Source organism: Grampus griseus, assembly GCF_964374135.1.
Source record: "Grampus griseus genome assembly, chromosome: 10".
Classification (NCBI taxonomy): Eukaryota; Metazoa; Chordata; class Mammalia; order Artiodactyla; family Delphinidae; genus Grampus; species Grampus griseus.
Window position 1 is genome coordinate 23,216,774 of NC_139004.1, and position 27,466 is coordinate 23,244,239.

Sequence of the window (27,466 nt, forward strand, 5' to 3'; positions counted from 1 at the left end):
GGGGGGCGGGGAGAGAAGGAGAGGTGTGCTCATCAGTGCTGGGGCAGAGTGGATGGAACTTGGGGCAGGGAGCTTAGACAAAAGTGTCTCAGTGAGGGGGATGCACTGTCCTGGCCTCCCCTAGAAGCCACTAGCCAAAAAGAACAGCAAAGGGGATAAAGAGTGTGCCTAGGGAAGACATTTATCAGAGGCTACTCCCCACTCTGTTGAGCCCACAGTGACCAGCAGCGTCCCACCCCTAATGCTGGCCTCACCCCCTGGCTCTTGTATCCACCACTGCTATATCTCTCAGCACCACTGGCCTCCAAAGAATCTTTTTTTTTTTTTTGGCCGTGTCATGCAGCTTGTGGGATTTTAGTTCCCCCACCAGGGACTGAACCCGGGCCCTCGGCAGCGATAGCGCCACAGTCCTAACCACTGGACCACCAGGGAATTCCCCCAGAGAATCTACTGAAATTCTCAAATGCCGGAGCTCTGTAGATTTTACTGAAAATTCCAAAGGAGGTAAGAGGAGGGGATTACATTGCACACCCTAAAGCAAACAAAGACTGCTTTGTCAGACACTTCCATATTTCCAAGCGCCTCTCTGGAGCTGACAGGTGGGAAGTGAAGTGCCTCTCCCTTTCCAGACCCTGCACCCATCTTGCCACCCTCCCAGATCTGCCAGCAACTTCAGGTTCTTCTCCCATCCACAGTGCAGAAAAATTCAGTCAGCCTTTCCTCAGCTCCCTATCCAAACCTGCATGTCCAGACTTGTGAAACCTGGGCCTCAGTCACCTGAACCTCCAGACCTGTTCAGAGATTCTTTGTTCCTGAGAATAAATGCCCCCTGGGGTCTTACTGACCTTCCCCCACTCCTTTGGTGGCTTATCGAAATATTTCTTTCACACCCACACTGGGCTCCCCTTAAGAGGAATTAAGGAGAACGTTGTTTTCTCATCTCTTTTCTACACCCAGCTCCCCCTTCTTCCTGGGTGCTAGTGTCAGCAGAAGCTGATGGGGAAGTGAGGCCTGGAACTCAGAGGAGGAGGAAATGAGGGGAAAGGGGAAGTTTGGGAGGGAGGCCTCCAGGAAGCTGGTGGGAGAGGACAGCTGGCAGACAGAGAGGCGCCCAGCCTGGTCTGTCTCCTCCAGCATCTGCTGAGCTATGAGCCAAACCAGGGATTTACAGGGTAGGGCAGGTGGAATAGGCAGGACCCTAAAACGGGAGAAAGAACGTGCACAGTCCTGGGCTGTGGGCTGGGAATCTGGCCCATGAAGGCAGAGTTGTGATGGCTTCAGGCTGGGCTTGGGGGTGAGGAGAGGAAGGGGGCAGTGAGGCTACATTAACCTTTGCGCCCCTTCAGGAGGAAAAGCCTTTGGGCTGCTGAAGGCCCAGCAAGAAGAGAGACTCAGTGAAATCAACAAGGTAAAAGGAAGAACTAAGGGGCGGGGCCGGGTGGGGGGGCGTCCAGGAGGGCTTACCCAGGTTCTTGCTTTCCCCCACAGCAATTCCTGGATGATCCCAAATATAGCAGTGATGAGGACCTGCCCTCCAAACTGGAAGCCTTCAAGAGTGAGGGGAAAACTATAGGGGTGGAGAAGTGGGTGAGGAGGGTAGGATTTCCCCAGGAAGAGAGCAGACGGCAGAAACGAAGTTGACTTTGGGGTGGGAAGAAGGAAGGCTGCCTCTGTCGCCATCCTGGTTATAGTCCCTTTCCCCGGCCTGCCCCTCTCGGGAGCCCCTCCAGTTCCCTACACCATACCAGGGCCCTCAGCCTCCCAACCTCCACACTTCCTCTGCCTGCCCCACCTCTTCTTCATCTCCTCCCCTACCTAGCGCTCGGTCAGTCCCTACCCTGCCCCTGCCTGGGACCCTCCAGCCAGTGCTTACCCTCTCTGCTTTCTCCCCTCACCCAGAGAAATACATGGAGTTTGACCTGAATGGAAACGGAGATATCGGTGAGAAAAGGGTGATCTTCGGGGAGTGTGCAGATCTAGGAAGAGGGAGGTCTTTCCCACAGTGCTCCATTCCCAATGGTTCGGGAGAGGGCCCATCGACCAGGGTAGGAAGGGGAATGGGAATGAGGAGGTAGAGGCAACAGAGTGAGAGAGGCTCCCCCTCTTCTTACCTCCATCCTCTGCCTCTAGATATCATGTCCCTGAAGCGAATGCTGGAGAAACTTCAGGTCCCCAAGACCCACCTGGAGCTAAAGAAATTAATCAGGGAGGTATCCAGCGGCCCTGGGGAGACTTTCAGCTACTCTGACTTTCTCAGGATGATGTTGGGCAAGAGATCTGCCATCCTAAAAATGTGAGGGTCCAGTTCCAACCTCCCCTATACTTACCTGTTTTCTCTCCCCCCACCTCCATCCCCAGGTCCACCTTCTACACATTACTCAGCATGCATTTCTCTTCCGTCTTTTGAGAGACCCTTCTAAGGTGCTATCCTCATCGGTGGTCTGGTCCCCAACAGCCCCCAGTACTCCCACTCCTGCCCTTTCTCCTTCTCCCACCCTAACAAACCTCATCCTTTTTCTGGACTTTCACAGCAGCCTAAAATTCATTCTCTTGAGAGGACTGTCCCCTGATCCCTGTGTCTCTTCCATCTCAATCAGGATCCTGATGTATGAAGAGAAAGCAAGAGAACAGGAGAAGCCAACGGGTCCCCCAGCCAAGAAAGCTATCTCTGAGTTGCCCTGATTTGTGGTGAAGGAGATGTGGTGGGATTGAAGGGGCTTCTATGACTCCAACATGGAAAAAGAACACAAAATTGTGAGCCAGAGCTAAACTAATTTAAATAAACTATCCTCCTTCAGATCAACAGATCAGCTTGGTCACTGTTTGGGGATTTTTTTTCCTGGGTTTGGGAAGGAGGGAAGCATCTCTGAGGGAAGGGTAGCAAGGACTTGCCCATATGAGCAATCCATCAACAATTCTGTAGCATGTCTACTACAGCAGGTGGTTTTGTGCACCAAGGGGGATTCCAGATGTACAAGATAGCCTTGGTCTCCCTCAAGGAATTTAAGTGAGATGAAAAGACATGTACAGACAAAAAATATATCATCCAAGCTCATGATGAAGAGCAAGGATTACCTTGAACCAACATTCTCTATGACTATAAGCTTTGTAACCTCAATGATTATTCATCCTCTCTGAGTCTTTCATTTGAAAATGAGAGTAATATGATCTACCCTGCAGTGCCTGACATATCATAAGCCCTCAATAATGTTTAAAACTTGAATGAATGGATGGATGGATAGATGAAAGAACTGGTGTTACTGAATTAAGCAAAGGATTCACGACACTATAAAGCCTGATAATTTAAGTGAAAATGAGTCTTGAGGTCCTGTTGGGGACAAGCTACAACAACCGAGTCTACCTAATAAAAGGAAAAGGGGCTTGTATTAGGAGAGTACTGAGGGCAGATTCTGAGCATACAGGATCCCTGGATGGCAGAAAGGGTTAAAAAGCCAGTTCCAGGGAAGGCAGGAGCCTGAGAGTTCCCAGGCCTTTGGTGAGGCTATTCCTGGACTTTTCCTCCAAGGGATCCAGATGCATTAACTCCAGCAACTCCCAGTCATTGGCCACTATTTCAGATTTCCTTACTCCCTGGAAAGCAAGAATCGAATTGGTCCAGCTTGTTTCATGTACCAACGACAGATCAGGCCCCTAGGGCCACTCATTTTGGCCCTTTCCAATGGTAAAGCCAGGTTGGCATCCTAAAGAGTGCTACAGTAAATGTATAGGACTTCAGATGAGGACGAGATCAATGTGGGTTCAATAAAATATCTGAATATAACAAAATTAATAGCTAAGCTTTACTGAGCACCTACTATACACTGGGTAGATGCTTTCTGTGTATTAATTCATTTAATCTTCTCGACAACTCTGGCGACAACAAGGAGGATAGGAAGGATCTGGAGCTTAAACAATTTGTTCATTCAGGATAAATAAATTGGGTTATATTTACACAATGGACTACTATTATATAGCAGTAAGAATGAACAGACTACAATAACATGCAACAATGTGGATAAATTTCATTAATACAATGTTGAGCAAAAGAAGACAGACATAAAAGAACCCTTACTGTACAATTCCATTTATATAAAGTACAAAAACAAGTAAAACTAATATATATTGTTAGAAGTCAGGATAATAGTTAGCCTTGGGGGAGGGCAGTGACTACAAGGGGCCCTCGGGCAGCTTTTGTGCTAGTTAAGGTTCCGTTTTTGGTTACATGTTTTGCTCAGTTCATGAAAAGCTATCAAAATTTCATATATTATATATATAATACACATATATATTACACACTTTGATAAGAAGAATTTTTTTTTTCTTTTTTGGCTGGGTTGGGTCTTCATTGCTGCATGCAGGCTTTCTCCAGTTGCAGCGAGCAGGGGCTACTCTAAAGAAGATGTAAAAAATCACTTATTGGACATTAACTATGTTCCATTCCCTATTCCAGGTGCTTGGGATAGAAGAGTGAACAAAACAAAGATCCCTGCCTTTGTGAAGTTTACATTCTGTTGTGGGAACTGGTGTGGGAGGAGGACAGACAATAAAAAGTAAACATAATTTAAAATTTATATGATCTATTAGAAAATGACAAGTATTATGAAAAAAAGAGAACGTAGAGCAGGTTAAAGGGAATGAGGGGTGCCAGGATGGTCAGGGAAGATTAAAATTTTGAAAGGGTAATCAGGAGAGGCCTCATTGAGGAGGTGACCAACACTGGGCAAAAACTTCAAGGAAATAAAGGAGTGAGCCATGCAGGTTTCTGCGGGAAGAGTCAGTTGGGCAGAGGGAAAAGGAGCAGAAGGGCCCTAGGGTAAGACAGGTCTGTGCAGATAGGCAGAGCAATAAAATCAGAAACATAATAGAGGGCCAAGTCATCTAGGGTCTTGTGGGCCACAGTAAGGACTTTGGCTTTTATTCTGAGAGAAATGGAGAGGCAATGCAGGACTTTGAGCAAAGGAATGCTTTGAAAACTCCTCTGAGAAAAGGCCCCACTCTGACTGCAGTATAGAAAATAGACTGTAGGAGCAGGGGTAGACTTAGGAAGACCAGTTAGGAGGCTGTTACTGTAACCCAGGTAAGAGATGAGGACGGCTCAGATCAAAGTGGAAGCAGTGGAAGTGAAGAGGTTGGATTCTGGATAATTCCTCAATATAGGATTTCTTGTCTGATTGAAAGTGGAGTGAGATAAAGAAAGGAGTCAATGAAGTTTCCAGGATTCTTGACTTAACTGGAATTTTTTAAAATTAATTTTTATTGGAGTATAGTTGCTTTACAATGTTGTGTTAGTTTAACTGCAATTTTTAAATTGTCATCAGCTGAGATGGTGAAGGCTGTGGATAGAACAGGTATTGGAGGACCGGAGATCAAAATGTTCAGTTTTGGATGTACTGAATTTGAAATGATCTGTTAGATACCCAAGAGGTGATGTCAAGTACATAGCTGTGTATACAAGTCTGGAGTTTTGGAGTGAGGTCTCTGATGAATAGACACATTTGGGAGTCATCAGCATATAAACTTTATTTCAAGCCATGAGACTGATGCTCTTGGCAGTTTGGGTAGAAGGTGGGGATGAAGGCTTGACTGGAGTGGGTTTAAGAAAGAATGAGAGGAGAGACATTGGAGACAGTGTGTATGGATAGGTCTTCCAAGAAATTCTGCTGTGGTAACTGACCTGGGAAAGGGGACACGAGTATCATTTTGAAAGTCTGAGAGGGACTTCCCTGGTGGTGCAGTGGTTAAGAATCCCCCTGCCAATGCAGGAGACACGGGTTCGAGCCCTGGTCTGGGAAGATCCCACATGCCGCAGAGCAACTAAGCCCGTGTGCCACAACTACTGAGCCTGTGCTCTAGAGCCTGCAAGCCACAACTACTGAGCCTGCAAGCCACAACTACTGAAGCCTGCGCGCCTAGAGCCCATGCTCCGCAACAAGAGAAGCCACCACAATGAGAAGCCTGCACACTGCAACGACTAGACCCTGCTCACCACAACTAGAGAAAGCCTGCGGGCAGCAACAAAGACCCAACATAGCCAAAAATAAATAAATTAAAAAAAAAAAAAAAGAATCCGCCTTCCAATGCAGGGGATATGGGTTCGATCCCTGGTCCGGGAACTAAGATACCACATGCCATGGGATAACTAAGCCAGCGCACCACAACTATTGAGCCTGCACACCACAACTAGAGAAGCCTGTGTGCTGTAACTAGAGAAGCCCATGCACCTCAACAAAGAGCCCACATGCCGCAACAAAGACCCAGCGCAGCCAAAATAAAAAATTAAAAAATATATAAATAAAAATAATTTAAAAATAAAAAGAAAGTTTGAGAACTGAAGTCATCTCAACCATCTTTAATGAGCCTCAGGATAAAATTCTTACCAGAGTCTTGCTAAATTTTCTGCTCTCATTTTCCATTATGGACAGTCAGTCCTTTAATTTAGCCACACCAGCCTAGGCATAGGTTCCAAACCCATGCCTCTGCTTATCAGTTCACTGGGCCCAAGATGTGCACTCTCTCCTCAAACTTGCTAAACCTTTTTTTTTTTAATTTACTTATTTATTTGGCTGCATCGGGTCTTAGTTGCAGCACACAGGATCTTTGTTGTGACATGCGGGATCTTTCGTTGTGGTGTGCGGGCTCCTTGTTGCAGCACATGGGCTTTTCTCTAGTTGTGGCGCATGGGCTACAGAGCACATGGGCTCAGTAGTTGCAGCGTTCAGGCTCTCTAGTTGTAGCGTGTGGGCTCAGTAGTCGTGGCATGCAGGCTTAGTTACCCTGAGGCATGTGGGATCTTAGTTCCCTGACCAGGGATCGAACATGTGTCCCCTGCATTGGAAGGTGAATTCTTAATCACTGGACTACCAGGGAAGTCCCCTGGCTAAATTTTAACTAGTTCTTCATATCACTTAATAAGAGTCACATTTTTCTAGAAGCATTTCTGAACCTGCTCAGGCACAGTCTGATTTTTATTCCTCTACTTCTATAATATTCTGCGCATATCTCTGGTGCCTTCAGAACATCGTTGTTGACAATGGGTCACTTAAAAAATCAAAGAGGAAATTTTTAAAAGCTGGAGACAAATGAAAACGAAAACACAATGATCCACAATCTATGGGATGCAGCAGAAACATTTCTAGGAGGGAAGTTTATAGCGATACAAGCCTACCCCTGGAAACAGGAAAAACCTCAAATAAACAATCTAACTTTGCACATAAAGGAACTAGATAAAGAAGAACAAACAAACCCCAAAATTAGTAGAAGGAAAGAAATAATAAAGATGAGAACAGAAATAAATGAAATAGAGACAAAAAACAGAAAATATTAATGAAAGAGCTGTTCTTTGAAAAGATAAACAAAATTGATAAACCTTTAGCCAGACTCATCAAGAAAAAGGGAGAGGGCCCAAATCAATAAAATCAGAAATGAAAAAGGAGAAGTTACAACTGACACCACAGAAATACAAAGGATCATAAAAGATTTTTACAAATAATTACACGCCAATAAAAAGGACAACCTAGAAGAAATGGACAAATTCCTAGAAATGTACAATCTCCCAAGACTGAATCAGGAATAGAAAATATGAACAGATCAGTTACCAGTAATGAAATTGAATCAGTAATTAAAAAAAAAAAAAAAAGCCTCTCAACAGACAAAACTCCAGAACCACAATGCTTCTACCAAAGATAAATTCTACCAAACATTTAGAGAAGAGTTACCAGGGCTTCCCTGGTGGCGCAGTGGCTGAGAGTCCGCCTGCCGATGCAAGGGACAAGGGTTCGTGCCCCAGTCCGGGAAGATCCCACATGCCGCGGAGCGGCTGGGCCCGTGAGCCATGGCCGCTGAGCCTGCGCGTCCGGAGCCTGTGCTCTGCAACGGGAGAGGCCACAGCAGTGAGAGGCCCGCGTACCGCCAAAAAAAGAAGAGTTACCATCCATCCTTCTCAAACTATTCCAGAAAACTGCAGAGGAAGAAACACTTCTGAACCCATTTTATAAGGCCAGTATCACCCTGATACCAAATCCAGATAAAGATATCACAAAAATAAAAATTATAGGCCAATATCACAGATGAACCGAGATGCAGAAATCCTCAAAAACTATTAGCAAATGGAATTCAACAATACATTAAAAGGATTGTACACCATGATCAAGTGGGATTTATCCCAGGGATGCAAGGATGGATCAATGTCCATAAATCAGTCAATGTGATACACCACATTAATAAACTGAGGAATAAAAATCATATGGTCATCTCAACAGATGTAGGAAAAGCTTGTGATAAATTCAACATTCATTTATGATTAAAACTCTCCAGAAAGTGGGCACAGAGGGAGCATACCTCAACATAATAAAGGCCATGTATAACAAGCCCACAGCTAACATCATACTCAATGGTGAAAAACTGAAACATTTCCTCTAAGATCAGGAAGAATACAAGGATGCCCACTTTCATTCAACATAGTATCGGAAGTCCTAGCCACAATAATCAGACAAAAAAAAAGAAATAAGAGGAATTCAGATTGGAAAGAAAGAAGTAAAACTGTCAGTTTGAAGATGACATGATACTATACATAGAAAATTCTAAAGATGCCACAAAGAAACTACTAGAACTCACCAATGAATCTAGTAAAGTTGGAGTATACAAAATTAACATATAGAAATCTGTTGCATTTCTACACACTATCAATGAATTATCAGGAAAAAAATTAAGAAAACAATCCCATTTACAATCACATCAAAAAGAATGAAATACCTAGGAATAAATCTAACTAAGAAATATAAGATCTGAAACCATAAAATTTCTAAAAGAAAACATATGGAGTATGCTCTGTGACACCAATCTTAGCAATATTTTTTTGAATATGTCTCCTCAGACAAGGGAAACAAAAGCAAAAATCAACAAATGGGACTATATCAAACTAAAAATCTTTTGCATAGCAAAGGAAACTATCAGCAAAATGAAAAGGCTGCCTACAGAATAGGATAAGATACTTGCAAATAATATATCTGATAAGGTGTTAATATCCAAAATACACAAAGAACTCATACAATAAAAATAAAAAGATTAAAAAATGGGCAGAGAAGGAAAAAAAAAAGGGGACTTCCCTGGTGACGCAGTGGTTAAGAATCTGCCTGCCAATGCAGGGGACATGGGTTCGAGCCCTGGTCTGGGAAGATCCCACATGCCGCAGAGCAACTAAGCCCATGCACCACAACTACTGAGCCTGCGCTTTTGAGCCCGTGAGCCACAACTACTGAGCCTGTTTGCCACAACTACTGAAGCCCCCAAGCCTAGAGCCCGTGCTCTGCAACAAGAGAAGCCACCGCAATGAGAAGCCTGTGCACCTCAATGAAGAGTAGCTCCCCACTCGCCGAAACTAGAGAAAGCCCGCGTGCAGCAACAAAGACCCAGCACAGCCAAAAAATAAACAAATTTATAAAAAAACAAAACTTACAGAGAAAGAGATCAGATTTGTGGTGGGGGGTAAGGGATGGATAAAAGCAGTCAAAAAGTACCAACTTCCTTGGGCTTCCCTGGTGGTGCAGTGGTTGAGAGTCCGCCTGCCGATGTAGGGGACATGGGTTCGTGCCCCGGTCCGCGAGTCCGCGGAGCGGCTGGGTCCGTGAGCCATGGCCGCTGAGCTTGCGCGTCCGGAGCCTGTGCTCCGCAGCGGGAGAGGCCACGACAGTGAGAGGCCCGCGTACCGCAAAAAAAAAAGTACCAACTTCCAGTTATAAGATAAATAAACACTAGGGATGTAGCGTATAGCATGATAAATATAATTAAAACTGATGAAAGTTGTTAAGAGTAAATTCTCAGAGTTCTCTTCACAAGGAAAAAAATACATTTTTTCTATTTCTTTAAGTCTGTAAACTATGAGATGATGGATGTCCACTAAACATTGTGGTAATCATTTCATGATGTTGGTAAGTCAAATCATTATGCTGTACCCCTTAAGTTTATATAGCGCTGTGTGTCAATCATATCTCAATAAAACTGGAACAAAAAACCAACGTATCACTATTGGCTCATCAATTGTAACAAATGCGCCACGCCAGTGCACGAAGTTAATAATAGGGAAAACTGAGGCAGGGGAAGGAATATACGAGCATTCTCTGTACTTTCTGCTCAATTATCCCGTAAACTTAAAACCGCTCTAATAAAAATCTATTTTATACATTTTTAATGGTTAAAAAAACATAGCTGTTGAATTATTTGCTGAACGGGTAGTAGGAGCAGAGTAATAGAGTAATAGGAGACAAAAGAGGGAAATGGTACTGCATTTCGTAGAATTAAACTCGTTGTGAAGCGAATGCAAACTGCTAATAATATCAGATATACAAATATATTCATGAAAATTGTAGATTATAAAATTAAATGCCCGTCTTAGTCATTGGTTACCACTATTTTGATGAACAGGTTATTCGTAGCCTATCTTTGTTCAAATGATTTGCATATATTATGCAAATAAGTAGAACTACCCACAGAAGGCATATGCTGTGTGATGCTCGCCCCTGGCCCCTTGGATTGGCCCGTCAATCCACCTTATTTGCATGACGTGATTTAATAAATGAAGGCCCGCCCCCCCGGTGCTTTCACCTCTCGCGAAGAGAAGCGTGAGTTGGGACTCTTCCCTGGTTACGTAAGCTCCGCCCTCCGGCAAAAAAAAACCCTTCCGCCCAGTCTTCCAGCTCCGTCTCCTTCGCCGAAAGCGCCACGAGCCTAGGATCGTTTCCTTCCACTTTCGGCGTCCCTACGTCTCTCCGTTCCCATCTCTCCACAAACGCACGACGCACGCTCCGCCTCTTTCTCCCCCCTATTTGTCGTGCAAATTCTGCGCCCAGGCCGACCGGCGCCGCATTCCCGCCCCCTCTACACGTCTCAACGGCCGACGCCGGGGGCCTGCCACTTCAGCCAACCGGCGTCCTAGCGCCTGTAAGTCCCTCCTCTTTATGCAAATAGCCTATATCAGCTTCGCACGCTCTGCTTTTTTTAATAAGGATAGCCCTGGAAGTAAAGAGGGATAGGGTAGAAAGCTCCCCGCCCTTTATGCAAATTAAGGGGCGTGTTTATGCGCGGTGGGAGGCGGCGGGGGGGGCGCTCCCGGGGGTGGCGGTTGCCCGGATGGGCCGTTAGTCGGGGCCCAGCCGCGGAGTGAGCGAGGGAGACGGGAGGAGCCGAACCCGGCGCCATCCGCCGCCATCCGCCCCCGCCCCACCGCCATCCCACCCCGGGGAGCCCCTAGGCCCCGGTCCCGGACCCCCGCGCACCCGGCCAGGTGAGTCTGGGCGAGCCGAATGCTAACGCCCTTTTCCGGCGCGGGAGCAGCGGTGGCAGCGGCAGCAGCGGCGGTGGCGGGCCGGGGGGAGGAGAAGCTGCCATTAGCCGCCGCCATTTTGTCCTCCTGCTGCCGGGCCCTGCCTGCCCCTCCCCCTCCGATACTCCCACCCTGGGACCCGCACTTCCAGCCCTTCTCTGAGTCTATGGCCTGCCCTTACCCACTCACCTTATGGCTTCATGGGGCGACCCCCGACTCCTGGGCCGTAACCCCCCCCGCCCCCCGTTGCGCTCCTGGCCTTTCACCCGTATTTGTGGTCCCCTTCCCTGCCGCCGCTCTAGGGTGGGCCGCGCCTGACTGTCCTCTTCTCCAAGAGTCTCCCTTCCTTCAGTGGACCCCTCCCATCATCCAGCGCTAAGGTTCCCCCTTCTTGACGCCCCACTTCGCGTCGAGTCACTCCCACTCTGGAGCCCTGCTTTTATCCCGCATCTGTGCTTTCTACGTTCCTCAATTTCTTTTCTGCTTTTTTCATGTTTCCTTTCTTGTCTCCTGTCTATCCCAACCCCGCCCTTTCTCCTGGGTCTCTTGACGTTGCTCCCTTACTTTGGTCTACATCCTTTTCCTACCATTCCCGCTTACGTGTATTATTTCCCACCTGCTTTCGTATTAATTCTCTTTTATTTTAGTTTTTTCACTATTTTTCTGTCCCTTTTTCCTTCATAAATTTATTTTCAAAGACTGGCCTCCTTAAACACCTTAAAAGCAATCCTTATCTAACCTGTCTTAAAGTTTTTGATTTGGGTTATCATCCTGGTCCTGTCTGGATGTCTCACCAACTCCCATCTCTTTCCTTTACACCATTCTCTATAAACGAATGCCTTGTCACCCAGGAACTGACCGATGTTGGAGAGTTTGGCCGGCTTGGGGAGCAAGGGGTATTAGGGAAAGAAATGACTGCCGATGTGTGTTTTTACTGGGGGTAGGAAAATGAAGTTGGTTCCGGCCTCGGCCCCATGGTTACATGGTATGCTTGAGGTGGGTCCATAATGCTTTGTTTCTCTCACATCTACATAGGGTAAACCAGAGCCCACCAGTATTTCATCTGCAGACAAAAATTTTTCCAGGAGCTGGGATGGGGGCAAGTGTAGGAAAAGACAGGCTATCCCAAATACTTGGTTCTATAGCTTGGGAGTATGTAGAGCCCCATTTGTTCCCTCAGGAGTTCTCTTGCACCAGCCCCCAGTCTGGCTGAGCAAGCTCATAAAATCCTTAAACTCTGGCATACCTTCCTGCAAACCTCCTCGGATGGGAGTGAGGCGGCTGGGAATAGAACCTGGCACACAGGAAGCTGGTATCTAATAAGTAGGGGATCTAAAGCTCTGTTCCTTACATGATGGAGCTGTATGCGTCTTTCTGGTGTTCTCTGGAGCTTGGACTTGCCCTTTTTTATTGTAGGTCTCTGAAATGATTTTGGTGGAGAGAGATTATCACTTGTGGGCATAACGAAGAGGCTGCTACACTTTATATAGGCTGGTACAGAGGGAAGAGTGTTTGTATTAGGAAGATACTGGATTTTTATTTGGGTTTCCTTAGCAAGAGATGTCTAGGGGAAAGAGGGAACATGGCATTTGGGCTCTGTGGGGAGCTAAGTAGATAATGGTTGCTTAAAGCGACTGGGGTGTTTGAATAGGCTGGAGGAAGAGACACTAGAGGGCCACATATCTGGGCCCCTGATGAGAATAAAAGGGAGCCTACGAGTCTAAGCTTCTGGTGGAGTCTCTAAATGGAGCAGAGACTGAAACACTTGGTATCTGGCCCACAGGCTCCGGCACGTTTTGGGGGAGGTGCCTGCAGGACCCAACGTACTCAATGAGCTTCCAGCGCAATGTCCGATCGCTCGGGGCCGACTGCCAAGGGGAAGGATGGAAAAAAGTATTCCTCGCTCAACCTGTTTGATACATATAAGGGCAAGTCCTTAGAGATCCAGAAACCCGCTGGTGAGGGTCCTGCAATGATGTTCCTAATTATAGGAGGCTGGGCATGAATGGGGCACATATTTCAGAGCTCTTCGAAGGGAAACAACTATGGTACATACATCCAAAGGTTAGAGAAACACTAGAGACTTTCTAATTTTATCTTGGGTCCCATGGGGATGTTGCGCTTTGGGTGAACACCAGTACCCTCCTACAAAGGCGTGTCTGTGGTTTCCCGTCTTTGGACACGTAAGAATTGGAGGCAGAGAAATGTGGACTTGGAGAAGTCTGGGGCCAGCTTGCTCCCTGCAGGCTCAAGATCAACCATCCCACATAGAAGTATTGAATGTAAAGCATCTCAGCCTTCTTTCCTGATAGAATTTCAGAGGTTGCCTAGGGCAAAGGGAGGGAAGGTTTCTAGGAGAAGTTTGGTTTCTAAGAGAAGATATTGAGGATGTCTAAATGGGACCTAGGGTAGGATGCTGTCAGATCTCTTATATAAAGCATTTTTCACTCTCTTTCCACCTTTTCTCCAGTTGCCCCTCGCCATGGCCTGCAGAGTCTCGGGAAAGTTGCCATTGCTCGGCGTATGCCACCCCCAGCCAACCTTCCAAGCCTGAAAGCCGAGAACAAAGGCAATGACCCCAACGTCTCACTAGTGCCGAAAGACGGAACAGGATGGGCAAGCAAACAGGAGCAGTCCGACCCCAAGAGGTAGACAGAGACCTGGGGGACTTAGAGTTATGAATATTTTAACTTTGAACTTCAGGATGAATGGGGGCTTGGTCTAGCCTGGCCACATGAGAGTCAGAGACAAACAGGGAAGGCCCTGTCCTGCCTAGTGTAGGACTCCTGTTAGATGACTGATGAATGGTACCTTTAGCTTTCTGTCAGATGTAAAGAAAGCTTGAAGAACAAAGGACAGCCTATGCAGGGTGACGAGCTTATGGTATTTTGCCCTAATACTTTTTAAAAGTAGGGAGTAGACCTGGGTTCAGTTCCTGTCCTCCACCAGTTGGAGAAGCAGTGGAGCTGGAGCCATCTCAGACTCTAACCTTCTCATCCTACCATCCCCTCAGTTCCGATGCCTCAACCGCTCAGCCGCCGGAATCGCAGCCACTGCCGGCTTCACAGACGCCTGCCTCCAACCAACCGAAACGACCCCCAGCAGCCCCCGAGGTATCTGAAGAACTGGATGTTATTTAAGGGGCAGGGGCAAGAATGGCTTGAAGCTTCTCATCCACGTCACCATTTATTATCTCTGCTTCCCCAGAACGCTCCTTCGGTTCCAAGCGGGGTAAAGTCCTGGGCACAAGCCAGTGTCACCCATGGAGCACATGGAGATGGTGAGTGCAGGGCTATTTGGGGAGGTCTCTTTGCGCACCATAGTAGGCAGGAGTCCTGCACTGTACCTCCACTGTACCTCCTCATTCCTCTTTGGCTAAATTTTGGATCCCATATTCAAGTTTCATGGGACACACATGAGCAAGTTTGTCTCAGAATTAACTGAACGTGAGGAGGATGTCCCAAAACTGACCTTTTTTCTTGGGGAATGAACATGTAGTACGTAGGGGGTGAGTTTGGAGGCAGAACTGGATCTGCTACCTATCAGACCCTTCCACTCTCATGGTGCGTCCTCAGTAAATGTACTTGTGTCTCCTACTTTTGCACCTCAACACCAACAGGTGGAAGGGCATCAAGCCTACTGTCACGATTCTCTCGAGAGGAATTTCCGACCCTGCAGGCGGCTGGCGACCAGGACAAGGCTGCCAAGGAAAGGGAGTCTGCCGAACAGTCGTCTGGGCCCGGACCAAGCCTCCGCCCCCAAAGTGAGTGGCCGCCATTAGTGAGTGAATGAGTGGTTACCTTTTGGCCAGGACATTATCTTATTCCATCTCAGAGTTAGGTGCTAGCTTATTCATCTTTCTCCCCATCATTTTCAGCTATGTTCTCTCTGCCTTTTCCAAAATACAGATTCTACAACTTGGAGGGACGGAGGTGGGCGTGGCCCTGATGAGCTGGAGGGCCCGGACTCCAAACTTCATCACGGCCATGATCCCCGGGGTGGGCTGCAGCCTGCAGGCCCACCCCAGTTCCCTCCCTACCGCGGAATGATGCCGCCTTTCGTGAGTTTGGGTATCTTGTTTTGGATTGGTTGTGCTGGAAGTTAGAGAGTTAGGAATTAGGGCTTAGTTTTTGGAGGGGACACATGGAAAGCAGGGGCCTGTGACATATAGTGAGGGTGGGAGGATAATAGGTTTAGGGAGCTGGTAGGCTATTTGACTGTCCCTCTGAGCAGCTACTATTGGGCCCTTTTGCAGATGTATCCCCCATATCTCCCGTTCCCTCCGCCCTATGGACCCCAGGGGCCTTACCGATACCCCACTCCTGATGGGCCCGGGTGAGTAATCTAGGTCTGGGTTTGTGGTTGGGGACAGGGGAAGCCTATTGGGGAGGAGATGGTTTTCTAGCCAGGAGGCTCAGTCTCGTATGTGATTATACAACATGCTGTCTTTTAACCTCTTCTCCCCTTTGCTTTTTCATACATAGCCGTTTCCCCCGTGTGGCAGGCCCCCGAGGTTCAGGGCCACCAATGCGCCTCGTAGAACCTGTGGGTCGGCCTTCCATTCTTAAAGAAGATAATCTCAAAGAGTTTGATCAGTTGGACCAGGAGAATGATGATGGTTGGGCAGGTGAGTGGATACTAAGGACCAAGTATTTTTGTTTTGGTTTGGTTTTGGTTTGGGGTTTTTTTGTTTGTTTTGGTTTTTGGTTTCGTTTGGTTTTTGGCTGCAATACGCAAGTTATGAGATCTTAATTCCCCTACCAGGGATTGAACCCAGGCCCTTGGCAGTGAAAGTGTGGAGTCCTAACCACTGGACCGCCAGGGAATTCCCAAGTATTTTAGTTTTAAAAAGCAAAATCTGATGAGGAAAAAACGGGTTATACAGGACTTCTCTGGTAGTCCAGTGACTAAGACTTCACCTTCCAGTGCAGGGGGTGCAGGTTCGATCCCTGGTCGGGGAGCTAAGATCCCACATGCCTCACGGCCAAAAACCAAAACAAAACAGAAGCAATACTGTAACAAATTCAATAAAGACTTTAAAAATGGTCCACGTCAAAAAAAAAAACGGGTTGTATGGGAGAAAAGCAGACACTGAAAGGTAGGGGAGATACGTGGAAGAAAGCCAAGTCCTGGTAGAGAACTAAGAGGAGTGAGAATGAGAGTCATGGTGGGGATCTGGATGTCAGTGGGAGGAGGGCAGTTGGCATTAGTAGTACATCCTATCACAGTTCCTGTGTTCCAGAAAATATGAGATTGGAGAGCAGAATGCTTGGGTTACCACTCTTCACTGTTCTCCTCAGGGGCCCACGAGGAGGTCGACTACACTGAGAAGCTCAAGTTCAGCGATGAGGAAGACGGGCGAGACTCCGATGAGGAGGGAGCTGAGGGCCAGTGAGTTCGGGCCCTCTGGGGAGAGGAGGGGGCTCTGTTTCTCTCATGGTAATATACTCTTAAAGGAGTTGGGTTGCAGCTGATTGTAATTCCACTGTTGGTCTACTCACAGCAAGGAGTCCCAGTCAGCTGCTGGTGAGGAACGGCCCCCTGAAGCAGATGGCAAAAAGGGCAACTCCCCCGGCAGCGAACCACCCCCTCCCAAGACGGCCTGGGCAGAGACCTCTCGGCCTCCAGAGACAGAGCCGGGGCCTCCTGCCCCAAAGCCTCCCCCACCCCCACCTCACCGGGGCCCCACCGGGAACTGGGGCCCCCCTGGGGACTACCCAGTGAGTGTCTACAATGAGGGGTTGAGAGGGTCAGTTGTGGGAGATTAGTTTCAGCTGAGTAATTGAAGCAGTAGTAATAAGAGGAAGCTGGAGGGAGGACCGAAAATGGGCTGCAGGAAATGTAGAGCTGTGGAGCATCTCTGGAAAGGTTTGGAAAATCGTCGGTGTTAGGCGAGTCTGGGTGAAAAGAGAAACTGGGATGCCAGTTAGGAAAAACAAGGAGACCTGGATGTTTGGGTCTCTGAAAGAGAGGAAACAAGACTAGGATCATGAGTTTGTCCCTACCCTGAGAGGCCATCAGCCCCTAGGCCTGGTCTTTGCACCTGCAGCTAGAGACAGTTGATCAGTCTGTGAAAGCGATCATAAGAAACATAATGACTGATACCTCTGGCCCTGCTGGGTCTGCCCACTGACAGGATCGCGGGGGCCCTCCCTGCAAGCCCCCAGCACCCGAAGATGAGGATGAGGCTTGGCGGCAGCGGCGAAAGCAGTCTTCATCTGAAATCTCCCTGGCTGTGGAGCGAGCCCGGCGACGGCGAGAGGAGGAGGAACGGCGCATGCAGGAGGAACGCAGGGCAGCCTGTGCCGAGAAACTCAAGCGACTCGATGAGAAGTTTGGGGCACCTGACAAGCGGCTCAAATCGGAACCTGCTGTACCACCTGCTGCCCCTCCTGCCCCCGCTCCACCACCTGCGGCCCCCAAAGAACTCCCCGCACCTCCAGCTCCTCCACCGGCACCAGTCCCGACACCTGAAAAAGAACCAGAAGAGCCGGCACAGGCCCCTCCTGCCCAGTCCACCCCCACTCCAGGTGTGGCTCCAGCTCCCACCGTGGTGAGTGGTGGTGGCAGCACCAGTAGCACCAGCAGTGGCAGCTTCGAAGCCAGCCCAGGTATGGAGATGGTGATGGGTACTACCAGGTGCCAGATCTCTTATCTGCTTGGGGTTGAGGGTGCAGGTGGTAAGGTGTGAGTAAAGGAAATAGAAGGCAGTTGTTTTGGTTTATTGGACCATCGGTGGTAGGATTGAGAAGGGTCTTTTCACTTGTATGGACATCCTAGGGGGAAAGGTTTTGTTACTTGAATTCCTGAATAAGTAGTGACCTGAAACCACTTCCCGTAGGCCTAGAGTGGAGCAAGGCTGAAGAAAGTGTCTGTTACTTTTGATGGTCTCATGGGAAGTTAATGCCACCACCGTTGGCTTTTGGGAGACCATGAAGTGTTTTCATGGGTTTTAAATGGGATGGTCTTAACCTTTAGTGGGGGACTAGAGGTGAGAGCTGAAATTATGAGGGTGTTCATGGAACCTTTAGTGGGGGAGCTAGAGGTGAGAGCTGAAATTATGGGGGTGTTCATGGAACCTTTAGTGGGGGAGCTAGAGGTGAGAGCTGAAATTATGGGGGTGTTCATGGAATATCTGTCAGGGGACTAGACCACTTTGATGAGTATCTTTTCTTTCATGCAGTGGAACCCCAACTACCCTCAAAAGAGGGTCCTGAACCACCAGAAGAGGTTCCTTCTCCTGCCACGCCCCCAGCCCCAAAGGTGGAGCCCAAGGGTGATGGTGTTGGTCCTACCCGGCAGCCCCCCAGCCAAGGCTTGGGCTACCCCAAGTATCAGAAATCATTGCCTCCTCGTTTCCAGCGGCAGCAGCAGGTGAAACTAAGTTACTTCCCCTCTTAAAGGCTGCTTTTCTTGGATTTATCCTATCCATGAGTTACTTTCTGGGACTCTCTACCATTTCTCTTTCCTTTGTGTCCCCCTAGTTTCCATCTAGTCGAGGTGTTTGTCGCACTTGCCGGTTTTTGGTTTTTGTTTTGTTCGTTTTTTTTGTTTGGGGCCTTTGATGCCTCTCTCATCCCCTTTTGTCTTTCCCCAGGAGCAGCTCTTGAAGCAGCAACAGCAGCAGTGGCAGCAGCATCAACAGGGCTCCGCCCCACCTGCCCCAGTGCCCCCATCACCACCACAGCCTGTGACCATGGGGGCTGTGCCAGCTCCACAGGCTCCTCCACCACCCCCCAAGGCCCTATACCCAGGTGCTCTGGGCCGGCCCCCACCCATGCCCCCTATGAACTTTGATCCCCGCTGGATGATGATTCCTCCTTATGTGGACCCCCGGCTCCTTCAGGGCCGGCCCCCTCTGGATTTCTATCCTCCTGGTGTGCATCCCTCTGGTAAGGGGCCATAGAAGAGGGAGGGGATGGTGGACCCCTTAGTCCTGGGAAGTGGGTATCAGCATCTTGCTACGGGGATGAAGGGCCACCAATTAAGAGGGGAGCCTAGCACTGCTGAGATACCTCTTTGTTGCAGAAATGAAACAGTGGTCCTTCTTTAACTGGGATTTACCTGGGTGGGGGGATTAATTGGATTCATCTCTAGGGAAGCTTAGTGGGTAACTGTGTTTCAGGAGCGTGGGCAAGGCCCCGGAGATGGAGGTGCCGACATTGACTGGGCTGACATGGAGGATTAACTGGGGAGATGCTTTTTGGGCTGGAGGGTTTGTAACATAAAAAAGGGGGGTCTTTCTCATACTATTTTGTTTCCTCAGGCCTGGTTCCCCGGGAGCGCTCAGACAGTGGAGGCTCAAGCTCAGAGCCATTTGAGCGCCACGCACCCCCACTCTTGCGGGATCGCGGCACCCCACCAGTGGATCCAAAGTTGGCCTGGGTAGGAGATGTCTTCACCACCACACCTGCTGACCCCCGCCCACTTACCTCACCACTGCGCCAGGCTGCTGACGAGGATGAGAAGGGGATGAGGTGAGTCTGAGTAGAGAAATGGGTGGGTTTCCAGTGAAAATATCTAGGCTAGGAGAAAAGGTACTTTGGGTTATCAGTGAAGTGATAGGGTTAACGTGAAAGGAGTGTCTGGGTTATAATAAAGTGTTCTCTTTCCCCATCTAGTTGAGTTTCCTCGTCTTAAGATACTTAATTTCCATTCTTTTCTGTCTCCCTCTTCAGGAGCGAGACCCCTCCAGTACCTCCCCCACCACCCTATCTGGCCAGTTATCCGGGCTTTCCTGAGAATGGAGCCCCTGGGCCCCCAATCCCTCGCTTCCCTCTGGAGGAGCCAGCTCCCCCAGGGCCCCGTCCACTCCCCTGGCCCCCAGGCAATGATGAGGCAGCCAAGATACAAGCTCCACCACCCAAAAAGGAAACCTCCAAAGAGGAGACTCCACAGCTGACCGGGCCAGAAGCAGGTCGAAAGCCTGCCCGTGGAATTGGAGGCCAAGGTCCCCCGCCACCTCGCAGAGAGAGCCGCACTGAGACCCGCTGGGGCCCTCGTCCAGGCAGCAGTCGTCGTGGAATCCCTCCAGAGGAGCCAGGGGCCCCTCCCCGCCGCGCTGGGCCTATCAAGAAACCCCCCCTGCCTGCAAAAGTCGAAGATCTGTCCCCCAAGCCCCTCGAACAGGGGGATGAAACCCCCAAGCTTCCAAAGCCAGACCCGTTGAAGACGGCAAAGGGGAAGATAGGTGGCCCCAAGGAGACCCCACCCAGTGGGACTCTTTCCCCTGCCCCAAGGCTTCGGAGGGACTATTCCTATGAGAGAGTGGGTCCTACCGCTTGCCGGGGTCGGGGCCGAGGGGAGTATTTTGCCAGAGGGAGGGGTTTTCGGGGCACCTATGGGGGACGGGGGCGGGGAGCCCGAAGCCGAGAGTTCCGTAGTTACCGGGAATTCCGAGGAGATGATGGGCGTGGAGGTGGGGCAGGGGGACCAAACCATCCTCCTGCTCCCCGAGGCCGCACTGCCAGCGAGACACGGAGTGAGGGTTCAGAGTATGAAGAAATCCCCAAGCGGCGCCGGCAGCGGGGTTCAGAGACAGGCAGCGAGACCCATGAGAGTGATCTGGCCCCCTCAGACAAGGAGGCCCCGACACCCAAGGAAGGAGTACTTACGCAGGTCCCTCTTGCTCCCCCACCATCAGGAGCACCCCCTTCACCAGCCCCAGCCCGCTTTTCCACTGCCAGAGGTGGACGAGTCTTCACTCCCAGAGGGGTGCCATCACGCCGGGGTCGAGGGGGAGGGCGGCCCCCTCCCCCCATTTGCCCAGGCTGGAGCCCCCCAACCAAGTCTCTGGCTCCAAAGAAGCCTCCAACAGGTCCTTTGCCTCCAAGTAAGGAACCTTTGAAAGAGAAGCTGATCCCAGGGCCCCTGTCCCCCATGGCCCGAGGAGGCAGCAGTGGAGGCAGCAACATAGGCATGGGTGTGGAAGACGGAGAGCGGCCCAGAAGGAGGCGACATGGGAGGGCTCAGCAGCAGGACAAACCACCTCGTTTCCGGAGACTGAAACAGGAACGGGAGAACGCTGCCAGGGGGGCTGAGGGCAAGACCTCTTCCCTTGCCCTTCCAGTCTCCACTCCTGGACCGGAGGAGGCCCTCACAACGGTAGCAGTGCCCCCGCCACCTCGCCGGGCAGCTGCTAAGTCTCCCGATCTGTCAAACCAGAACTCAGACCAAGCCAATGAGGAATGGGAGACTGCCTCAGAGAGCAGTGACTTTGCCAGTGAGCGCCGGGGTGACAAGGAGGCTCCGCCAGCAGCACTGCTAACCCCCAAAGCTGTGGGGACTCCCGGAGGCAGTGGGGGTGGAGCTGGACCAGGCATTTCAGCCATGTCCCGTGGAGAACTGAGCCAGAGAGCCAAGGATTTGAGCAAGCGGAGCTTCTCAAGTCAGCGGCCAGGCATGGAAAGGCAGAACCGGCGCCCAGGCCCAAGCAGCAAGTCTGGCAGTGGTGGCGGTAGCAGTGGAGGTGGCGGGGGTCCTGGAGGGAGGACCGGCCCAGGGCGAGGGGACAAGAGGAGCTGGCCCTCTCCCAAGAACCGAAGGTGGGTACAGACAGGTGACTAAGTTTATTCTTAGGGTTAAAAAGTTGGGGGAGGGGAGAAAACCTGGGGGAAAGGTGTGGTTGGGTGCTGTGGACTGGAGTGTGAGATCTGAGGGCGCAGGGTAAGCTTTTAGGCACACTAGGTTATCCATGTCTAGGTAAAGTAGCTGGAAAGCAGTTGACAGCGTTGGGAACACCCATATTCCTTGCTTTCTCCTTGATCTTTACAAGTAGAATTCCTTGGAAGTGCTCAGAAATGGGGAATTCCCTGGCTGTCCAGTGGTTAGGACTCGGTGCTTTCACTGCTGGAGCCTGGGTTCGATCCCTGGCTGGGGAGCCGAGAATCCCATAAGCCGCACGGTGTGGGGGGGTGGGGGAAAGTGCTCAGAAACACCTGGATTTTAGCGCAGAGGACTGGTTGGTTGAAGGTGGAGAGATAGAAGAGATTGGACTTGTAGGGAAGATATAACAATTCTGTGCATACTGGAACAGATGCTCTGTTTTCTTCAGCCGTCCTCCAGAGGAGCGTTCCCCAGGGCTCCCTCTGCCTCCCCCACCCCCCAGCAGTTCTGCTGTCTTCCGCCTGGACCAGGTTATCCACAGCAACCCTGCTGGCATCCAACAGGCTCTGGCCCAGCTCAGCAGCCGCCAAGGAAGTGCAGCTGCACCAGGGGGCCACCCAAGGCCCAAGCCTGGGCCTCCCCAAACCCCCCAAGGCCCTTCCCCTCGGCCCCCAACCCGGTATGACCCTCAGAGGGCCAACAACAATGACGTCAATTCGGGTAAGCTGGAGGGGCTGAGGGTGCAAATGTCTCCATCCCCAGAGAAGGCCAGGTGCTGAAGGGGGAGGAATCTGGCCTGGGAGCCCTGATGCTGGGTGTCTGCACTGAGGGTGGAAGGGTTGGGAGGTGGAGTACAGAGGGAAAAACTCGGTTCAGTGATAGAGCAAGACATGCTGACGGATTTCCCCTTTTCCCCAGACCCCCACTTGGAGGAGCCAGGGCCGATGGTCAGGGGGGTGGGCGGGACTCCCCGGGACTCTGCCGGGGTTAATCCCTTCCCCCCCAAACGGCGAGAGCGGCCTCCCAGAAAACCGGAGCTGCTGCAGGAGGTGAGGGATGGGGCTTGAGGTGATGTTTCACTGCTCTCACTTTCAAAGGTTTTCACTTACGTTTTCTTCACTCTTTTTCCTATTTCTGTCATTGTGTTTTTACCCCAAATTCTCAGCGTTAGTCGCTGTTTATCTCCCACGTCTCCCTTTTTCCCCACAACTGGGGCACTCTGTCTCAGGTGCTTACATTCCCCAGTTCCCACCTCATTCATGTTTTGCTTCTGGTCTCTCACCTTTAGGAATCTTTGCCACCTTCTCATAGCTCTGGATTCTTGGGCCCCAAACCCGAGGGCCCAGGCCCTCAGGGAGAGTCCAGAGATGCAGGAACAGAGGCCCTGACCCCTCACCTCTGGAATCGTATACATACTGGTGAGTTAAGCTGAGCAGAAGGAAAGGACTGTGTTAGAGGGCTTAGAGAGCGAGGCGCGCCGCAGAGCCATTTTCTCTCACTCCTGTTGTGTTGGTGCTCCTCCCAGCCACTAGCCGGAAGAGTTACCAGCCTGGCTCCATGGAGCCTTGGATGGAACCCCTGAGTCCTTTTGAGGATGTGGCTGGCACAGAGGTAAGTGAGGGTGGGAAGGAGTGTCTGAGCTGGGATTTTATTGAACACTGGTCATACTTCCCCACCTATGCTGGGATGAGTATGGGGCTGTTGCATCACGTAGCTGCCTACTTTGTGTAGTTTGTCTATGTGTGTACCACAGTCAGGTATTGGGGTGGTTTCTACTCTGACCTAACTCCTTCTCCACTCCTCTCAGATGAGTCAGTCTGACAGTGGGGTGGACCTGAGTGGGGATTCTCAGGTGTCATCAGGTCCCTGCAGCCAGCGAAGTTCCCCTGATGGAGGACTCAAGGGGGCAGCAGAGGGGCCCCCCAAGCGGTCTGGAGGCCCCTCCCCCCTGAATGCTGTTCCTGGTGAGGGTCCACCTGGCTCTGAACCCTCTGAACCTCCTAGGAGACGGCCACCTGCCCCCCACGATGGGGACAGAAAGGTAAACGACCAAGAAAGGATCAGAAGAATGTTTCTGGGACTTTGACTTTGGCCTTACCTTTGCCTCCCCTTTCCTCTGCCTGTGTGTGCTGATTGGGGCTTCCTTTTCCTTTCCCCAATCCTACTTCACTGCGTTGCCCTACCCAGGAGCTGCCCCGGGAGCAGCCTCTGCCCCCTGGGCCCATTGGCACAGAACGATTGCAGCGTACAGACCGAGGCCCAGAGCCTGGCTCCCTCCGGCCATCCCATCGACCTGGTCCTCCAGTCCAGTTTGGTACCAGTGACAAGGTCTGTGTAGGCTAGATCTGGGTGTCTTGGGTTGGGTGGACTAGAAGTGGGATGTGGAGGACACATGTCTGAATCATGGGACAATCTCTCCTGCCTCATGATCACAGGACTCGGACTTGTGCCTAGTGGTGGGAGACAGTTTAAAAGCAGAGAAGGAGCTAACGGTATCAGTCACTGAGGTAAGTGGGAGAGTGAGGTTTTGGGGAAAGACCTTAGACTTCTGGAGAAGGCGTCTGGGAGTGACTTGGGCATCCAGGTTGCCCAGATAGCCCCCTTGACAAGGCTTGTCCTTCCCAGGCCATTCCCATAGCCCGAGACTGGGAGCTGCTCCCCAGTGCTTCTGCCTCAGCTGAGCCACAATCCAAGAACCTGGGTTCTGGGCACTGTGGCCCAGAGACCAGCTCCTCAGGCCAACGCTTGTACCCTGAGGTCTTCTATGGCAGCCCTGGGCCTCCCAGTTCTCAGGTAGGTCCTACTTCCTATCCCAAGACCCCTTTCTGCCCCTTTCTGTAGTCTCCTAATATCAAACCTTTCCAATTTGTAGTTTTTAACACTTTTTTTTTTTGTCATTTCATTTTTCTCCTTGCTTTTGCTGTAGTGGGTGGGGTGAGTGAGCTTTTCTTGACCAGGAAAACTGGAGCTATTCCATACTTGCTCTCCTGCAGGTTTCAGGGGGAGCCATAGACTCTCAGCTACATCCCAACAATGGAGGTTTCCGCCCTGGGACACCCTCATTGCACCCTTACAGGTAAGACTAGATCTCTGTGGATCTCAGAAGGAAATGGAACTGTGTTTCAGGGGAAGAAGGAAGGGGAATACATTTCTAGGGTACCTGGCGGCTAGTGAACTTAACAGTACTGCTCAGACTAAAGGAGTAAATGACTTTGGCTTCCTGATGCCTTTCCTCCACCTTGCCCCAATTTCTTTTCAGATCACAGCCCCTGTACCTCCCCCCAGGCCCAGCCCCACCCTCGGCACTGCTCTCTGGGGTAGCTGTCAAGGGCCAGTTTCTGGATTTCTCCCCACTGCAAGCAGCAGAGCTGGGGAAGTTGCCAGCTGGAGGAGTTCTCTACCCTCCACCTTCCTTCCTCTACTCTCCAGCTTTCTGCCCTAGCCCTTTGCCAGACCCACCCTTGCTTCAGGTAAGAAGAGGTGGGGGTGTGCTGGGCTTAGGGAGTTAGGGGTGGGGTGAAGAATGCTTTTGGGGGAGTTGACTTATTCCTCCCTGTTCCCCAACAGGTGCGACAGGATCTGCCATCCCCTTCAGACTTTTATTCTCCTCCTCTGCAACCTGGTGGCCAAAGTGGCTTCCTCCCCTCAGGGGCCCCTGCCCAGCAGGTACCTTTTATCTTCCCAGTTCCCTTTTGTTCTGTTCTCCTCCAACTTCTAGCTTTTTTTGTTACCTGTTCGGACTCTCTGCATGGTTTTCTGACATTCCTCCCTGCCCCAACACACACTCCCATGTTTCTCGTTACAGGTGCTTCTACCCATGGTGGACTCTCAGCTGCCTGTGGTGAACTTCGGCTCCCTGCCACCAGCGCCACCTCCTGCCCCACCCCCCCTTTCTCTGTTACCTGTGGGCCCTGCTCTGCAGCCCCCCAGCCTGACTGTGCGGCCCCCACCTGCTCCTGCTACTCGGGTGCTGCCTTCACCTGCCAGGCCCTTCGGCCCTAGCTTGGGGCGAGCAGAGGTAAGGTACAGGAACTGAAGTGCTAGGGAACCCCAAGAGTTAGGGGTAAGGATTTAGCATCTCGAGATAAAAGCGTTGAGAGGCAGGATGCTCATGAATTTTTTGTCCTTCAGCTGCACCCAGTAGAACTAAAGCCGTTCCATGATTATCGAAAACTGAACAGCAACCTTGGGGGACCTGGGTCATCACGTACTCCTCCAGCTGGAAGGCAAGAGAAGGGAATGGGGATGCAGATTGCCTATCCATCCCCAAGGACTTACTTTCTTTGGGGACCAGGGGGAGGTCTTAAGGTTGCCTCAAATGCCATTCCTCCTTCAGGTCTTTCTCTGGCCTCAACTCCCGTCTCAAGGCCCCACCTTCCACCTACAGTGGAGTCTTCCGCACCCAGCGCATCGACCTCTACCAACAGGTGAAGGAGAAACCCCTGTGGTCTAAAGTCTTAATTTAAAAGTCACCACCTGAGTTCCTGTCCTTTCATCCCTGACCTCCCTGTTTGACTTAACTCTTCCACATGTACCTGTCCCCCAGGCCTCCCCACCAGATGCCCTGTGCTGGACGCCGAAGCCTTGGGAGCGGACGGGGGCACCTTCTCGAGAAGGGCCATCCCGAAGGGCAGAGGAGCCTGGGCCCCGAGGGGACAAGGAGCCTGGATTGCCCCCACCCCGCTGAGGGAGTGCCCTTTGCCCCCCCCCCCGGGGCTTGTATATAGATTATAAATATATAAGGGGGAAAGGGGCGGGTGGGGAGGGGTTGTGGGGCTGGGGCCTCACTTCCCCTCCTCCCCCCTCCCCTGGTCCCCTATCCCTGGGGCCGTTTGTTAAAAAAGAATAATAAAAGGATTAAAAAAATATTTCCAAAATGATTTTGGGGATGGGTCAGTTGTTTGCAATCTCCTGTGTCATGGTTCAGTGCCACGTGATCTGTAGAGTGGTTTCAGTCAGGGAACCATTTCCCATTTACCTCAGTGATGTAACAGAACTACCTCAGAACAAACTTTTGTTGTATCTTTAAAGTTCTGTGGGCCAGGAATTAGAGCTGGGCTCCCTTGGGCAAATCTTGTGCCAGTGAGTGAGGTTGGTTGGTAACCAGTCAGTCAGCACCTGAGAGCTCCTTGGCCCTATAGGGCTTTTGCTCACATGTCTGGGGCCATGGTGGGACATCTGGAAGGCAGAACTCCATTGGGTTGTCAACCACTGTCTCTGCATGGCTTCTCTGGCAAGATATCCTGAGTCATAAGGCCTTTTAATGTCCCTCCCTGAGTCAGTGTTCCAAGAGGTCTGGGCAGAAGCTGCAAAGCTTACAACCTGGCCTTAGGTTTCTGCCACGTTCTATTTGCCCAGCACAAACTAGCTAAAAAGGGGAAGGGACAGCAGAGAATTTGCAGCCACATGTCCCTTTGGTCGTGTCTACAAAGAAAGGAAGTGCCTTTATAGCTGTCACATGTGTTCAAGCACAGAGCTTGAACTTGGCTGGGCTCCTTGAACTGGGTAGAACAGTTCTACCATAGTCAAACTTGGTTGAGTTAC

The 27,466-nt window shown here is 50.5% G+C and overlaps 2 protein-coding genes across 2 annotated transcripts; both read left to right on the forward strand.

Moving 5' to 3' along the window:
- Window positions 1-1,046: 1,046 nt before the first annotated feature.
- On the forward strand, window positions 1,047-2,803 carry AIF1 (allograft inflammatory factor 1). Its single transcript, XM_082663632.1, has 6 exons — window positions 1,047-1,172; window positions 1,347-1,408; window positions 1,489-1,555; window positions 1,900-1,941; window positions 2,131-2,293; window positions 2,598-2,803. The coding sequence occupies exons 1-6, from the start codon at window positions 1,148-1,150 to the stop codon at window positions 2,680-2,682; spliced, it is 444 nt and encodes a 147-aa protein (XP_082519758.1). The 5' UTR covers window positions 1,047-1,147; the 3' UTR covers window positions 2,683-2,803.
- Window positions 2,804-11,128: 8,325 nt separating this feature from the next.
- On the forward strand, window positions 11,129-26,691 carry PRRC2A (proline rich coiled-coil 2A). The gene is made up of 31 exons (XM_082662988.1): window positions 11,129-11,278; window positions 13,101-13,275; window positions 13,788-13,965; window positions 14,331-14,430; window positions 14,525-14,597; window positions 14,937-15,080; window positions 15,226-15,377; window positions 15,573-15,652; window positions 15,802-15,944; window positions 16,618-16,708; window positions 16,821-17,037; window positions 17,454-17,928; window positions 18,501-18,691; window positions 18,915-19,209; window positions 19,584-19,794; window positions 19,996-21,861; window positions 22,371-22,642; window positions 22,841-22,971; window positions 23,211-23,340; window positions 23,448-23,533; window positions 23,730-23,963; window positions 24,110-24,250; window positions 24,358-24,429; window positions 24,548-24,715; window positions 24,916-24,998; window positions 25,182-25,392; window positions 25,490-25,588; window positions 25,728-25,940; window positions 26,054-26,148; window positions 26,259-26,349; window positions 26,469-26,691. Exons 2-31 carry the CDS (start codon window positions 13,164-13,166, stop codon window positions 26,607-26,609), a joined length of 6,495 nt encoding a protein of 2,164 aa, XP_082519114.1. The 5' UTR covers window positions 11,129-11,278; window positions 13,101-13,163; the 3' UTR covers window positions 26,610-26,691.
- Window positions 26,692-27,466: the final 775 nt, after the last annotated feature.